Source organism: Embiotoca jacksoni, unplaced genomic scaffold (genome assembly GCF_022577435.1).
Source record: "Embiotoca jacksoni isolate LCO1_2020_lvr unplaced genomic scaffold, fEmbJac1.0.p SCAF_2, whole genome shotgun sequence".
NCBI lineage: Eukaryota > Metazoa > Chordata > Actinopteri > Embiotocidae > Embiotoca > Embiotoca jacksoni.
The window spans coordinates 10,632,019-10,649,242 of NW_027185340.1; the positions used below are offsets into that span (position 1 = coordinate 10,632,019).

At 37.6% G+C, this 17,224-nt stretch overlaps 1 protein-coding gene across 1 annotated transcript in view; it reads left to right on the forward strand.

The window, feature by feature from the left end:
- Window positions 1-7,587: 7,587 nt before the first annotated feature.
- The window catches only part of LOC138201215 (general transcription factor IIF subunit 2-like), a 40,322-nt gene continuing 30,685 nt past the window's right edge, over window positions 7,588-17,224 (forward strand). Inside the window, exons 1-4 of the mRNA XM_069154512.1 lie at window positions 7,588-7,653; window positions 7,900-7,973; window positions 8,503-8,521; window positions 8,826-8,970. Coding sequence (XP_069010613.1) covers window positions 7,588-7,653; window positions 7,900-7,973; window positions 8,503-8,521; window positions 8,826-8,970 — 304 coding nt within the window. The remainder of the gene's footprint in view (window positions 7,654-7,899; window positions 7,974-8,502; window positions 8,522-8,825; window positions 8,971-17,224) is intronic.

Genomic DNA, 17,224 nt, shown 5'->3' on the forward strand with positions numbered 1-17,224 from the left:
TAATTGATATAATTTATAAGTATTGCACAATGTTGTTTTACATAGTTACAAACCACTCCATATGCGTTTACGCCACACATTTATGTAACAGCCATATTAATAGCTACAAGACTTAACATAGAAAACATATGATGACATTTGAAATTTGCGTGCCCCACTGAGATACCCAACTGTATGAAACTACAATATCTCTCAAAACTGTCTATAACTACAACCTCGTTCAGTCTACTCAAGCAGCAAGTAATTATTACTCCACTGTAAATATATTCTGCCATTGACCGCTGAAATAAAAGTTTTGAGCACCGATGCATAGATCCTTCAAAGCGGAGCTGTGACGATGGTGGTGAAACCAACCTAACACTCTTGAAATAACAGCAGCTCTTGGCCGTGGAGAACATTGGAGCATGCCCAGCGATGCGGGGCAGAGTGTCTGTGTCTCTGTCTGGGGCTTGTGTCCACTGAACCTCCCTGCTCTGAATGGTGATGTTTAAATATCCAGGACCGCCACACTCATTCACGAGCCTTCTTTCCCACACTGCTGCATTTCACTGTGCCGCCTGCATACCTCACTACGAGTTTACACCATCACTTCAACCAAAAAAAAATAAATATATATATATATATTTTTTGTTGTTGTTGTTGTTGTTTTGGTCTTCAGGTTGGATGAAGGTAAAGGCCCAAAGACATGTTCGTTCAGCACACTCACGTAAAACATCTTCAGACATTTTTAAAAGCAAGATTCTGGAGTTTGATCTCTTACCGTCTTGTCATTGATATTCAGGCACTAACAAAGCAACTGGCTACTTCAGTCGTATTAGTTAACACTGTGAAATACAATAGCAGATAGCTTCTTTTATACAGGACCAGAGTATGAGGATAGGCAGTGAATGTATGTTTTATAAACGTGAATCAATCTTCAATAGGAGCAAGTAGGTTACCTTTAAGGCAATAAGGTGTGACAAAAATCTGGATTACAGGTTGTTACTGTGTTAAAAAGACATATTACAAAAATGGTTGTTTATTCCTTATTGCATTGACAGCATACAGTCAACACAATGAATTAAACAAAGCAGTAACCTTAGATCTGCATGCCTGAGTGACGAGTGAAAGGGAAACGTGAGAGCTGCCCATGGAAATACTGTATTTAATAATGAAGGAGAGTCTGAGATGGCACAGACTCACATTCAAGTGCACTCAAAACAATGCTTTGTATATCTAATTTAACTCACAGGACCATGTTGGCAGGAGGCAAGGAGAAGTGTTTGTCAGACAGTTTGTAAAAATGTTAATATTTCCAAGTGAAAGTATTCCAGTGCTTTTATAGTATTTAGCCTTTGATGACAGGTGATGTAAAAATTTGTGAGAATTGATGTCATTTAAAATGTAAATCTTTTTTTTTTAGACTCGTTATCATGGTCACAGTTGCCAAAATTAGTGGCAAAAATATAATTGTTAAACAAGCAGACATGTCTCTTTTTTCATGTGGTGGTAACTTTGTATTTTATTTATGTTTTAATTTGTTTTGATTCTGATTATATATTCAGAAGTGGGTACTTTTGATTAAACATATCAGACTAGTATCAGGAAACCAGTGTTAGAAATTCTTGACAATTAGGTGTCCCAATAATATAAATAGTTATTGTTCCTTTTGAAAGTTATAATAAACGATAAGGTCTTTGATTATAGCACCCCCATCAGGCCAATCAGGGTATTTGTGTGAAAATATATCAGCAAAGTTTCATACACAGAAACACTGTTTAGATATCAGAAATGTTAAACAATATGTTTGTAGTTGTATCTGTCCTATTATCTGAAGTTGCAGCATTTGTATGCTGCTACTACCAGATTAGAAATGTACTGAGTGAGAGAACAGCATCTGTGAACAACATGCACACTGTAGAAATATAAAACACCCCCCACAGCTTGACATGAAATCTGCTAGATGACCTGACACCTCATAAAAGTGTTTACTGATTGCTTCAGAGGCATTACTTTCCCATCTGGGGGAGCCACACTCCAGTGTGAAGGAGTGTGTAAAGATATAGCTCTAAATTCTCAAGGGCAGTGTCACATTATAAACCCAACCCAGTCACATAATCTGGGAAAGAAATCATCTTTACAGATACACATAATCAGTGGCGCCTTTTTAAAAACACTTATCAAGAGCAGCTACATCAGTTCACTATTCAATGTCAAATCAGGGCTGAAGAGATGGTTTGACGTTTCAAATACTGTTTTATGTAAATCACTGCATGGAATTATCTCGCTGTAAAGCACTTTGAGCTGCATTTCACGTTGTGTAAAGAACAATAGTTTATTTCAGTGGCCAGCAGATGATCAGAATACCTTTGGGATGTGAGAATTAGGAGATTTGCATCTGGACTACAAGACCTGAAAATCTGTTTAAACGTATACAATGCAATAAAACTAACACCATTAGTGTTCATATTTAACATAAATATTACATTATAAATATTGTAGCTGAAGCCTTAAATCTCTTTGCAAAGTATCTCTGTTTCATTTTCTTCTTGGCTTCCTATTCTAAAGGCTGCATCTGCCCAACAGGGGCTGCCATGGCAACAGCCTTTCAGCCTACTGTGAGCACTTACTGTAGAAATTATAACAATCGTGCTTTATATTACATTTATGCCAAATCATGTTAGGCTCTGGAGAAATTCTCATTTAGGTGATAAATTAGGCAATTAATATTAATGCTTTTCATCATGTGAGGGTCAGGGTCTGTCGATGGACACATTTTAGAATAAATTAGAGCACAGGGATTTTATTCTGTGGTTTATTTATCATCCTCATCTTTCGCTGAAATATATCCAGACTGTGGGCAAAAATGCCAACCTCAAAGTGACAATGACCTTGAGGAGAAAGCCAAAACCAGCAGCCAGCCGCTGCCAAGTTAATTTTATCTCTGATGAAAAGGGATGTCTGAACCTTTCAACCAGCAGAGGACAGACAGAGGATTGCAGGAGTTTCAGAGTTTTGAACTTGTGTAATAAGAGGAAGTGAGACTTAGGGTTTGTTGTGTATCACACACACACACACACACACACACACACACACACACACACACACACACACACACACACTTTCAACACATTCCAATGAAGCTGATAAACTGCGTCCTGCAGCTTTGGAGCATCTGTTATAGTGTCTCGATGCAGATGAGAGCTTTCACTGTGTTAAGCCTGATGTGAATGTGCTGACGGCTGGTCAGCTGACGGAGGTAAGTTTGAGTGAAATCTTTGTGCTGCAGTGTTTGCCTGTTTGTTCCAGGTCACACTGCTGAGAGATAAATTTGGGGCACAGGAAGTTATATAGCTCCCAATTTATACACCAGGGCCAAACTGGCTGCCTCTTGTGACCAAAAGTATTGACCAAGAAAAATACATACATGGAGGTCTTTCAGTAAACTGTGTGGGTGCACAAGCTGCACAAGAATTTTAATACAAATGAAGATAAAAAGGCTGAAATCTGATCACAGGTAGCAGCTTCTCAGGGTGTTAGAATAGCTGCTGATTATGCTACTGATATTACCTCACTTTAATGTGAACAGTACATTGTAAAGCTCACTAAGTGTCCTAAACAATTTCTGGGGAGCATTAAAGTACATGTTCATTTTCATGTTTTTACCTCTTTCTACTCTGATAGGGTCACATTAAATATTAGAATTCATCCTCTGGGGACCATCAATATTCATGCCATGCTTCACCTACGTTGCTCTGGCCAACGTTTTGTGTAAAATAGCAGTGGCCAGCTGACATTTCCATCCTTGGCTCGGGTGTGTCAAAGATTACACAATGTTTGTCACCATGTTTTAAAATGAAAGTGGTGACAACTTGCAAGAAAGAAGTAACTGTACAACTTCAGACATTGGTGCCTTCTGTGTAAGACTGGAACGAATCTGTTTAAATGGAACATCATGTGGAACAGAAAAACCTTCGAGGCCAGTGGAGTCAAAATGAATAAATCTGTATAAATGTTGTTGATGTTATTTTACTCATTCAGTCATTCATTCCTCTGGTCATTCATTCATTCAGTACCACCATTTCCAGTTCTAGTTGTTGTCCACAAGATGGCAATACATACAAATGAGCTGCAGTTGTGAAAGCTGAATGCCTCCTTATCCAAAACTAAATTAAAGATACAAATAAAGGTGCTGTTTCATAGATAAGCCTTGTCTCTCTGTGTGTGTCTCTGATCTTTGTCAATGATTCACAATGGCACGAACTTCAGAAATGAGAAAGTGTTCTAATTTGTCGAGAAATGATTCTGATTTAGACGTAGACAAAGGATCTACTGAGATTGGCTGCTTGTTGCCATAAACCAGAACAAGAAACTTAATATTAAGTAATAGGGACACAAAGTATGTGTTGTTATATATTCTTGTTGCTATATATTTCTGTCTTATTTATATTTCCTGCAAGTTGAAGTAGTGCAGTCTGCATTAATTACATGCAAATTGCACTCCAATAATTCACTTTAATGACCTTGAAAGCTAATCTTGATTTACTCTGGTCTCAAGTTCTACATGTGTAAATCATTTAGTGAAATAATTAGGGCAGAGCTGAACTGGCCTACCTATGATCCATAACAGCAGTGACTTCAATTGAAAGAGGTCATATTTGGGCAACCTAAGTTTTAAAAAGAAGGCATCACACGTTGTGAAAGAAGTATAAGTGTGCAAAGACTTCCCCACTCTGTAGCCCCAAACCTACGTAATGTGAAAAATGAAGTAGTGCAAGAAACAATCTTCATGAAAGGTTTGAGGCTATATGGATTCTGTTATATGTTAAAGGTTACATCTGGTAGTCTAATTTATTTGTGAGAATTTGTGGTTTTAAATTCAGATAATCAAACCATAAACTAATCAAATTTTTCTTAGCCCAAATTCAATTCAAGTCCTCTTTATAACTGTCATGATGCAGGTATAACCCAGAACTGATCCGCAGTTCTGCAACATCAAGCTCAGATGTCACTGAACAAAACTTCACATCCATATACAAGTACCTGCCAATGGCTAGAAATGTTGACATCTATGTCACTGATAATGTAAATATGGAAAATGTGAAAACATATCTAAGTTTTCTGTAATTCAGGTTTACACATTATATTACCACCATCCGACAGGAGGTCATCTCCGCAGGTGCTGCTGTAGGACTGAATGAAGACTTGCAGGTTTCCTCTCGTTCCACGTGGTGATGCTGCCAATCTCTGTTAAAGCTCACACAGGGAGACAAAAGTTGAAATGGCTTTTTATCAAAATAGATCAAATATACGCTTCTAAAATAATGATAAATGAAACAAGGCCAGAGCTTAAAGATACTGATGAAATGTGATCATTAAATGTGAAATATTTTGTGACTTATAGAAAACAGACATTAAAAAACAAGAAATCAAACATCTCTGTGTTCAGTTTTAGTGTTGTTGGGTATCGAATATATTTTGTCATTAACATTTTAGTTTTGGCAGTACCTGTTTATTCATCAGTAAATCTTGAATGCCAATTGACTTGTTGATTTGTTGGTTCAATCTAAACACACTGCATCGTTTATAATTTTTTTACTACATGTAGTAAGCACTTTGTTCAATGGTTGCACACAGTGGGACTGTAAGAAACAATTGTGCGTTCCATCTATATGTTATATAGTGGATTGACATTAAAGAAGTTGAAGTTGACCATTTGGTCTTCCCTGTTGTTGGACATTTATTTTCAATTCTATTTTTTTTATTATTATTATTATTGAAAAGGAACATATCAACAGGACATGTATCTGTAATTCCAATCTATCAATAAATATCACCAGGTCATTTGATGGTTGTGGTCGTTTTAGAGGTTAGAAGTTGCGTTGAGGTCTTCTGGCAACATGACAGTCTGAAGTACTTTTTTTTTTAACCTGAATTATGATTAGGTTATGTTTTTAACTGCAGGTGTAATAGCAATACCATATATGATTGATTCATGGTCTGACCTAAAAACAAGACTTTGAGGCAAAAATTAGCTGTTGGAGCCCTTTTAACTTTTTCAACCTTTCCCCTATTGAACTTCATTAAACATATGCACAATCATAAAATTTTTATCTAAAATTATGACAGTCTGGACAGAGTTTCTTCTTAAAATCAGGATCACTGCTGCTCAATGTGATTGTCCTGCTGATGTGATGTCATGTCATGTAGCTTTAATCGGCAGTTTGCAGATCACAAAATCACGCATTCCTGTGACTATTGTCCCCGACTTGTCGTCACTGTTTTTTAAAAAAAAATACTTTCCCCCAACTTCTCCATGATAAACAAAACATTTGAAGAGCAGTCGTACACTTATCAAACTTTTATGAGCTGCAAATCCGTCCACGTGAGCTTCAAGATTAGAATTCACATTGTAACAACTCTGAATAGATAAACCCTTGTTAGATTTATAAAAAAAACAAAAACATTTTGGTAAATTTGAATCCATATATTTCTCTCTTGAACAGCACAGGCAGACTAATGCTCGCTGTTATAGCAAGCTACTAACTATCGCATCCTTTCTACATCAGCTACAGTTAATTAAGTTCAGCTGCTTCATGGCCAAGAGCAAAAGGAGACATTACGCCCATTTGAAAGCCTTGACACTGATTATGTTAGTTTTTAAACTGATTTAAAAATTATTTTTATTAGTGTTAAAAGCACTATTCATGGCCATGACCAGATGACCTTTCAGATAAGCTTGTCATGAACCAGGAAAGCCCCTCAGATCTTTCTGCTCTTCACATTAAAGTTCACATTAAGTTGTTCCCCAAAGCAGAACAAAAAACATTCAGTAATGCTGCCCTCACTTACACTCCAAGAACAGCCTTCCAGAGGATCTGAGAGGATCTGAAAACACTAATATCTTTAAATGTTAACTACAAACTCATCTGTTCACCCATCTGTTAGAATTTCATATTCGTAGCATACTTATCATCAATATCATTTCTTTGATTAAAATTTTACTGTTTCTCTAAAAAAACAACTAATTTTTATTGCTCGAGTTTTATCTTTTATTATTTAGCTATTATCAACTTAACTGCACATCTTAAATAGTTGTCCTTTTAAATAAACCTTTTTCTTGTTGATCTTTTGTTGTTCTTTGGTGTCCAATCACTTTTTAGCATCCTACATTTTGTCAGTATAAGAACTTTGAATTAGGCTACATTTAATTTGACTGAAAGTTGATTTAAAAATAAAGTTTGAATGATTGTTTGATATAGGGTAGCCTACATAAAAAAAAATGCAGGTCGACATCATGAATTTCGGTCAGAACTAACAGTGAAAGAAAAGAAAATTATATTCTTTGATCCAAATTAAGAACACCGGCAGAACGAATAAAAAATGATGTATAATGTAACTGCAGCCCACATTAGATGATAAAAGGTGTTCCGCTTAACATTTAGTTTGTAATGTTTCTGTGCACGTTTCCATCAATGCTTTTATTTTGAAATTAGTAACGGGAAGTTTTATTTTGTAGCTCCTCTCCTTAATTGGGTCCTCCTGAGTAAATTGGAGCCCGGGAAGTCTGTTGGTTCTGTCTACTTTATCCGTACAGTGTTTCAGACGATGGCAGACAAAATGGAGGTCAAACTGTCTGGAGTGAAACAAAGTAAAGGCGTGTGGCTCGTAAAGGTTTGTTCACCTGAAAATGATCAAGAAGTCCCTCTGAATCAATTCACATGTACTCTGGCAGCACTAATGTCTGTTAAAACACCACTCAGCGCTTAAACGTGTCACTGGTTGATTGAAGGCTGACTATGTGCTTTTAGAAAAAGACTGAAGCCGCTAAACGGAGCCCGCTGATCACTCTTAATTACAGATAGTTTAATTAACGTTACTGATAATTATACAAGTTTGAATTGCCTCATCTCTCGACAGGTGCCCAAGTATTTATCTCAACAGTGGGACAAAGCTCCAGAGAAGGGAGAAGTTGGAAAGATTACCATTGGAAAGTATGTACCTCATGCTGGAGGCTTTTATACGTTTTATTATCTGCTGTTCATGGTTATCAGTATTAGAGCTGCAATGATTTGTTGATTATTTAATTAGATGATTGACAGCAAACTAATCGGCATATAGACTATTGGTCATTTCAGAGCAAAAAAGCTAAACATTTGGGCAGCAGATGCTTATCTGTGTCATAAACTAAAATATTTTGGGCTTGAAGGGAGCTGCAATGATTAATCAATTAGTTGATTGACAGAAAATTAATCGCCAAATATTTTGATCGTTGATTTAAAAAAAATAAAAAAAAATTTAAAAAAGCTACAATTATCAGTTTTCAGCCTTTTAAATGTGAATATTTTCTGCTTCTTTTAGACTTCCATGAACTGAATATCTTTTGGTTGTGGCCTGTTGGTCATAAACCAAATATTTTTGGACTTTTTAATTGGCAGATTAACACATTATGAAAGTAATCGTTTGTCACAGACATCATCAGTGATGCACTTTTTTCTTTCTGTTTTCTCATACTTCTAACAGGAAGCAAGGCAAAACAGAGGTGAGACAGCTTCATATCACACTGCACACACAGCTGTACAACTTTTGTCAGTGGGTTGGTGACGAAGACTGAATCCCTGAACTGGTTGCTGCTAACAATTGTTTTCACCCTTTCTTTGTATATAGTAGATGTTACTTCAGAGCAGTTTTATGTTTTTTTTATTTGTCTCATCCCATCACTGCTGTGCTGACTCACCTTCCTCACGGGGATCAATAGTTTAATCATATTTGACTGTTTGACAAATCAGAGAGTAGGTTGGTAATATGACTTGACAGCAGTGTTTTGACTCAGCCATGTTTCTCAGGTGTGTTTCAGCCTGAACGAGGAGCTGAGTGCCCTGGGCGTTGTGGGGGAGACGGATGCATCACTGCAGGTCCCGCGGGATCATCCCTTCACCATGCACACAGTGGGTGGACAGACCATGGCTGTCTTCAGCCAGAGCGAAGCAGGTCAGTGTCCAACCCAGCTGCTCCAGCCCCCAAATCTCAGTTTCCTTTGTGCTCGATAATATCATCTCGAACATGTGTTTGTTCGGTGGTTCGAGGGTTCAAACTGAAATAGATCTGACAGTGTATCTGACTCTTGCAATGGTCCACAGGGCAGTGTGGGTTTGTAGCTCAACACATTTCTATTTTAAAGATAGATATGCCCATGATAGACCTTAAAAAAAAAAAAAACCTGTCAAAGTCTATTTAAAATGTTAATGAGAAAAACATCTTTGCTTGTAATAAAAGAAACAAATAGTGCACATTGAGAAAGGGGATTTTGTAATTTTGCCCCCCCAAAAAATGAAGAAACATGGTTCACATTCAAATCAAACTTCATAGTTTGGGTGAAGTTCTTGCACACTTGCTATATCTAATTTAAATTTTCCAGACTGAGATGTGGTTGAATCAAATTAAAACCAACTAAAATGTCTTTGTCTGGAGCCTCTAGGTATAATTAATTGATTAACATAAATCAGGGTGCTCCTCTGCCAACTGCTAACTCAGAAAACCCACACATTAATGGGAATTTACTCAGGATATGACATGACTGATTTAAGTGGCCTTAATTTGTTGAGTTTCTCAGGTTTCCTTGCTGCTGTTGATATATTCTGCATTAATTGCACTGAAAAATTCATGAGTACTCACAGTGGCTACTGATTTGTGGTGGAAGTTTGCTGCCAGGCACGATGTGTCCTACTGCTTTCTGAGCCAAACGGATTTGCAGGAATTTGCATCAGAGCTTGGGTGTCTGTGAGTTTATGACCTGAGAATTACAATAGATTAGGGGGTTACTTTTAGTGCAATAGCTCAATGTGTGCACTTTCATACATCAGACTCATGAAAGTGAAATAAATGTGAACTACAGTTAGTTATTATTTCAAGAACATAGAAAGGGTAATTACCAAAAATTAGAAAATGAACAGAAAATAGAAAGGAGAGGTCCCTGAAATGGAATAATATTACAGATGAAAATGTTACTTGAATTCAGTGAAAACTTGAATTTATTTAAAGACAAATAAATAGCAGAGGCAAGTGCTTAAATCAGCAAAATGTCAGGTGCAGTTCTGTACCTCCTGGCGTGCCAGTGCTAAATAACAATTAAATCACTGCCTCTCATTGTAATTTCCAGATGCTGAGAATAGTGCACATAATTGGGTGTTGCTGTCTTAGAAAAAAAAAAAAAGAAGCATATTTTGAGCTTTAAACAAGGCGTGACCGAATTAGTTTAAAACGCACATTTTGACAGGAAACCAAAACTCTACCCAGAGTGGGAGGTGTGAATCCCAATGGAGCATGGTTGTCTATTGCAGTTTGGAGAGAAATAAAGTTTAAATTGGGATTGCACCCAGAGTGACAGGACAGCTAAAGCATCATGTGCTCTTCATGGGGTTGACAACATTTTTTTTACAAAGGAGGAAGCTGTAGTTGAGAAAAATCATCTAGCGTACTGTAAATGTGACCGCAGAATCACAAGTTAGTGCCTTCTGATGAAGTGGGACTGATGTGATATGTAATGTCTTGTATGACAGACTTGTAAATAGTGACACATCTATGCTGCTTGTGCACTTGGATGAAAGTGACGGATTCTTTTGCTGTTTTTAATGAGCTGTTTTATTTCCCTTTTCCTGGGGTGACAGGAAGGGGGTGCTGGAGCCAAACCATAATGTCCATACATGCCTATAGATTTACTGTGTATGCCATTTCCAAGTGAAATGAAGTGAAGCATTGTATATGCACTCCATAAACACAAGATTAACTAAAACTAGAAGGGCACAGGGATAGTACAGAGGCCCACAGACTACTCTTGATAAACTCTATGATATGCAAATCTACAACTGCAGCCACTATATTTGTCTGGATATATTTAAACGTGTACCCCAAAGGATTACTGGTGAATTTGGATTGTGATACAGAGACATAACATTTCCAGACTGTTATGTCCCTATTGGACTTTACTTCCATCTGTTGGATTTTAAGATGTGTGGCGTTTTTAAAAGGCCAAATGTGCTATATCGCAATCTTAATAAAAATGCTACATAATATGTGGATCTGCCCCAAAATTTAACGGGCTGTTCCTCGACCCATTCTCCATTCTTCCATCAGTTTTCATAAAATTCAGGCGGTTAGTTTTTCTGTAATCTTGCTGACAAACAGATGAAAAAAACAACATGCATGTGCTCGGTGGAGGTAATAATAAAGAAACTGAAACTCAATTGTAAATTAGAGCGCCTGTGCATGTTGGCCCCTTCAAGTTTAGGTCAAAATACAGGTGTTACATCAAGTCCCCCATCATTGTAGTTTTATACAGTATAAAAACTTGCCATCAATTCTCTTACCACAAACTGGGCAGCTGCCCACTTTGGCCAATGCTAATGCAGCCATGTGTACTTCTACAGTAAGAAAAAAAGAATTGAATCTCTGTCCAGCTCTGAGCAAAATTAATTTATGAACTAACAGGCACATTGATTTAAATTGTGAGAAACGACCAGGAAAAACTGGAAAACCTTTGAATAATGGTCTCATTAAGCAACTAAGGACTTTGTACAAACAAGGTACAAACCTAATATCACTCCTGTGATATTATTTATATTAACAGCAGAGCTTGTAGCTAGACCTGTAATGCAAGAGAAAATACAGTGGAACACATTATGGTTAGTATGGCATACATATTCATATATAATACAATTACACTGTTAGAGAAATCTGATATTACTGTGGATGTCATGCAATTAAAGCAAAGAAATATATAAAAAAAAATGATTGAGTGCACTTTCATTTTTTTTTTGGTAGTTGTCAGCCTACAGAGACAAATTAGATTGCAGTTCATGTGCAACCTTGTGTGTCCAGAAAGTAAACATATGCTCCAGTATTTTGAATTAGAGAGTATTACACTAGCCTTCTAAATGGATGAAGGGAAGCTTTTATAACTGTGTAGGAAAGAAAATTAAACATGAGTAAAAAGACATCAGTGCAAGAGATTCACAATTTGTCACAAACCAGATTCTACAGTTTGAAAATGAATTAAAATGAATATTTCTATAAACATATAAAGATCTTTTAGTAGCTCATTCAATTTTCAGAACAAAGGTATCATGAACATACTGTGTGCAAAAATATCATGGGAGGTGAAAGAAAAAAAAAGTATTTTTCTGGCCAATAGGTCATTTGATAGAGGACAAGAGGAAATGCCATTCCTCTTGTTAGCAAAATGACCAAAATGCAGTCGCCTTATTAACCTTCCATCCCCGTAGTAACGGAGAGTGTGCAGACGCAGAGGGGTTGTTTAGTTGAATGTTTGTCTTGTCTGCCTGACACGTTGATCTGAATGACGTTTGTGCAAGTTAGAATCGACAGTACGGACTCGACACTGGCTCTGAAACATCAGCAGCCTTTGTTTGCGGTGTATCAATAAATCCTGTTGTATTGTTAAATGCTCCCACTAGACCATAATACACCCAATAAATAAAATCACCCATTGTTTGAAGCCATCTTTTTATTTTTTTATTTATCAGGATGGTGTAGAAGGTGAATTTTTTCCTCAGCACTGTGCACCTGATGGTTTATTAAAAATATTTTTCATTGGGTTCAACTTCAGCCCTGGAATAATGGAAATGATTATGGATCTATAAAAAAAAGATCCTGAAGTTTGTAGGACAACATAGCGTGGTGTTCAGTACAAGGCAGAAGTCAGAAGATCATAGTCAGTGAAGAACCATGCTTAATCTGAACTGGAGCTGCAGGATTAATTAATATCATTGAGCAAATTTTAAACCATGTGATCATATTGGCATTATGTTATTAAAAACTAAGAGTTTTTGTCTTGACAGTTTTGTACGAACGTAACACTGTAACTCAGTTCACTGCATTGAATTATTTTATTAGATTATCTATATGTAGTGATACGAGAAAAATAGTCATATCACTGTTGTGATGTTGACTTAATCTATATCAGCCACATCTGTGTCTCTGTCAGTAACATGCCTGAACTGTATTTAAACAAAGCCTTCTCTTCATCAAGGTTTGTTCTTTCACAGCCCTCGTGCACTTTAGATGCACCCACACTTACATGTGCGTTAATACCTCCTACATGTGATAATGGATTTTTTTTCAGTTCCTCTTTTCAAGCCTTTTTTTTTTTTTTTTCCCTATTACTTCTGTCGTTTTATTACCACTATAAACAGCAACACATGACATGCTCTGCCCTGCAAAACTTCAGCGGAAATCAGGTTTATGAATTGTAAAAGAAAAAAATATTAAGGTAAAACTACAAAAGCGGTGGGAGTGGGTGGGCACGAGTGTCGGAGAGGATCATCAGGTTTATAATCGTGCATTTGTGAATGTGGAAACATGGCATTCAGGAGGTGCAAAAAAAAACAACCAACAACAACAACAAACTCTCAGTTGTTTCATAAAGGTGTCGGTGCTCCAGATGGCTGGCTCGACTGTGTAAGTGCACTGGAAACAAGAAGTAGGATAACGTCCTCTGAGATGCGGTGGTGTGTAGTCTCTATTTACCTGACCAGTGTTCAGCTCCACCCCCACTCGCCCACAGGACGGTGGACTGTATGACACTGGGCTCCCACTCACTTTCCTACAGTCTCGCACACACAGCTTTCCAGCTTAACTGTACCTCTGCATTCACACTAGCACCGGTTTGATCTGCACTTTTGCACTCTCACACTTTGTGCCTCACACCTACTCATATTCTACTGATTCTTGACACCTCGGACAAAACAGAAATGTCAGATTCATATGTGAGAAATATATCATCCGCTTTCACCATCCAAATTAATGCCTTCATAATCTTTTATTTTCACTCAGCTCCTTGTTGAACCCTCTGTAATAATATATATGATCAATATAGATGTTAAATATAATGATTTTCAGTCATATTTACATACAGTGAGTCTGAACTTTCTGAATCTCAATGACAATTGCATTACTGCTGCTATCCTACTACAGTATTTAGACACCTTTAAGTCAAACTTAAAATGGTCAAACTTTGAGTTGTTAGTGTTGAGGATCAAACCAGGAATGGACCTATGGTCCATGGTTTTTCTTTTTCTTTTTTTTTATAATACAGCAAATTTAGGACACAAAGAACAAAATCATTCAGACAGAAGTCTTGATAGTAAAAAATGTTTTTATATCAAAGTCATTGCTGAGCTGTATGGACGGTGGATAAAATATGAAAGACTGCCAAAGTGCAAACTTTTCAGTGCAAGCTGGACATTCCCTAGTGCAAAATAAAGCATGCAGTCAGTCATCCTAAACCAGAAACCCGTATAGTGTGACTGACCCTACAGTATATACGTCAGTGACTGAGTTCATCATACATGCTTTATTCTGCTTTGAGGAAAGTCCAGAACCAAATCAAATGTTTTCACTCATGCACATTTTTTCCATTGTGTGTAGTGCGCTGTAATGAAATCTATATTAAAAAAAAAATGTTACGATCAACACTTCAATCTGGATTTTTGTTGTTGTTGTCAGTTGTGTCCTTAACTTGCTGTGTCATCAAGAAAAAAAAAACCCATTGTGAGGCTAATGCCCTTTTGTTCAGACAATCTGAACCCTCCTCAATTTGATGATCCCTGACTTTTCATTTAGTTCCACCAACAGGTGAAAATTCCCTTTTGACCATTTCAGAATACCTGTAAAACTAAAGGGCTGAATTCCCATTAGCAACAACAGTCTGTTAGCACAGTAACTAGAACATGTTTCTTGGGTTAGTTTTGGGTTTAAGTATCAAAATAATCATATAAAAACTGTATGGCAATGATATGCAATTTCAGTACGTGACTTTGGTTGTTGTGTGACCAAACAAACAGTTTTCTCCTTAACATCCCAAACTGGGCGAGGTCAACTCTGTCTTGCTCTGTTTGTTAAGAAATAAGTAATTCAGCCAGCCGATAGTCTAATAGCGGTGTCTAATAATGTTATACAGTGTCTTTATAATGCATTCCTTCACCTCATGTTATACAAGCGTTCAATGAGCCAACAATAGCGGGAGGTTGCTAATGGTGACCGTCGGAGATTGAGACGTACACGCACGGCGTCTGACATGGCTTTTGTGCTGTAAAGCTGCGAGCTAAATGTTCCTCCATTAAACCCGATCTAGTTGTTCTGCTTTGTTCTTGCTAAGGACCAGGTATTGATTAAGATGTTGCTAAGCAACAGGCTTGGCTGCCGCAGACGCATGCAGAGGAGCGTGGAGAGCCAGATGTAATCATTGTTCTGTTACAGTATGACTTTCCTTCAGTTACCTATACAAAGCTTTTCATTCAAACTTTGAAATCCTTGAGTCCTTTTGGACTGTAGGCTATTAGTTTTAGAAAGGATTAGAAAGATTAGGAGCGGAAATTTAAGTTCCAAGAAGATTGCAAGGACTTCTTTATAAAACTGTGTTGATTACTAAAAAAACCCACAAACAATTAAATTTAGAAGTTTGAAAAATGCTTCTTAACTGTTATTAAACAATCAAAAAGTCATTTGTTTCATCATGACTTGGTGTGATTTGGCTGCTCGCTACAACTTGACGAGTCGAATCATCAGCCGACTGAGATTCTTCAGGTTTCAGTGCGATTTTACATACAGACATTGAAGCCACTGAGTTGGGGTACTGCAGCACAGAGCACACACACTGTTGTTTAGTTTGTCTGCCAAATCTGATTAACTGGCAAAATTCTGGGTTTGATCAAGTGTTTCGTTTGATAAAATTATACATACGACTCAAGCAACACCAAAAAAAAAAAAAAAGCCACCTGTCATCAGATTCTGGATACGTTCAGACTGTCGGTCCAAATCTAATTCATTTGATTTTGAATACGATCATATGCAGTAAGTCTGAACAGACAGAAATCATGAGCTCTGATCTTTCATGTATGTGGGCTGACGTACATTTTTAATTCAAATTTTTTTGCCATTCTGTTTAGGTCAGACTGCTCTGATTTGATTTTCTGTGACCTTTGACGCCACGTAAAGGTCATGCGTACATCACACGTACAGGAAAATACTAGTTTGTTTCTGGATGGAGCCACAGCTGGTCAGTGTGCACATTTCAAGCAGGGCGGTCTTACCGACTGTGACAGTTGCATGAAGTCAAGCCAAGCCTCCTCCATCTCTGACTCTGGCTCATTTTATGTTTATAAAACCAGTGCCGCAGCTTTACATCACCATGTGGGTAAACGAACAAGACGATTTCATTACCCTCTATTTTGGTTTGTTTTTGTCTTTGCAGAGTTGTGAGCAGAAATTCAGAAGTCTATAAGCAGACTAAATATAAAGTAGAAATGAAGTAATATTGTTGTACTTTATATAAAAGGGATCAACTTCTGTTGTCCTGCTGTGTTGTTTAAAATCAGCAGCACTAAACCCTCAACTCTACAGGCTGCTGGCTGCGCAGACTGTAGAAGGTGTTTTACTGAAGGAGCGCGGCCGGCTTAGCTTGGTTCATTCCAAAAGTGTGGCTCATGAATTGCAGAGGGTTTTAAGAGGAATATCTCTTGACTGGATACCCCTTGAAAAAGCATGACTTTGTAGTCAGACGACACCAACATCCCGTGCTTAACTATAACTGACTTCATTCAGAGGGACTCAGCAGGCCTGCAGTATGAATAGTTGGCATTCATCTCCAGCTTTCCACCTTCCTGTGACTGAACGGAAAGTTGTTCACTAATACTGGTATGGCTGGACTGTCAAGGAGCAGTCTTTCCATGTTTGGTGAGGAGAGTTAGGGCTGCGTTCTGCCTGTGTTAACCCAGTGGCAGGCTTCAGGAGGGAGCTTGAGTCTGTTGGGAATACTCTCGGTCAGGGCTGGTTGAATCTGTCAGCTTTCTCCTCTTGTACTTCTCTCTGCTCTCTCACTTCTCTACCAGAAATTACAGGGAACATACCATTCTAGACATAATGTCGTAGGTGTTGTTGAAATCAGTTTGTAGCCATCTTGACATTTGTTTTGCGGTAAATATTTTTCCACAGAAATTCACTGGAGCTACGTGCTTTCTACAACGACACCGCTCTTCTCATTTGTTGCGGCCACAAAACACACTGGCAGCTGAGTTTGTAAGAATCCATTGTTACGAAACAAAACATCAATTTTAAAGGCTCTCATGTACTGTGCTGCCTGTGTAGGAATGAAAAACATTTGAAGCGCCTGTTCAAATGCTCAAAACAAGAATCATGATAGCACGGCCTCGTCTCTATCAGTTTATTG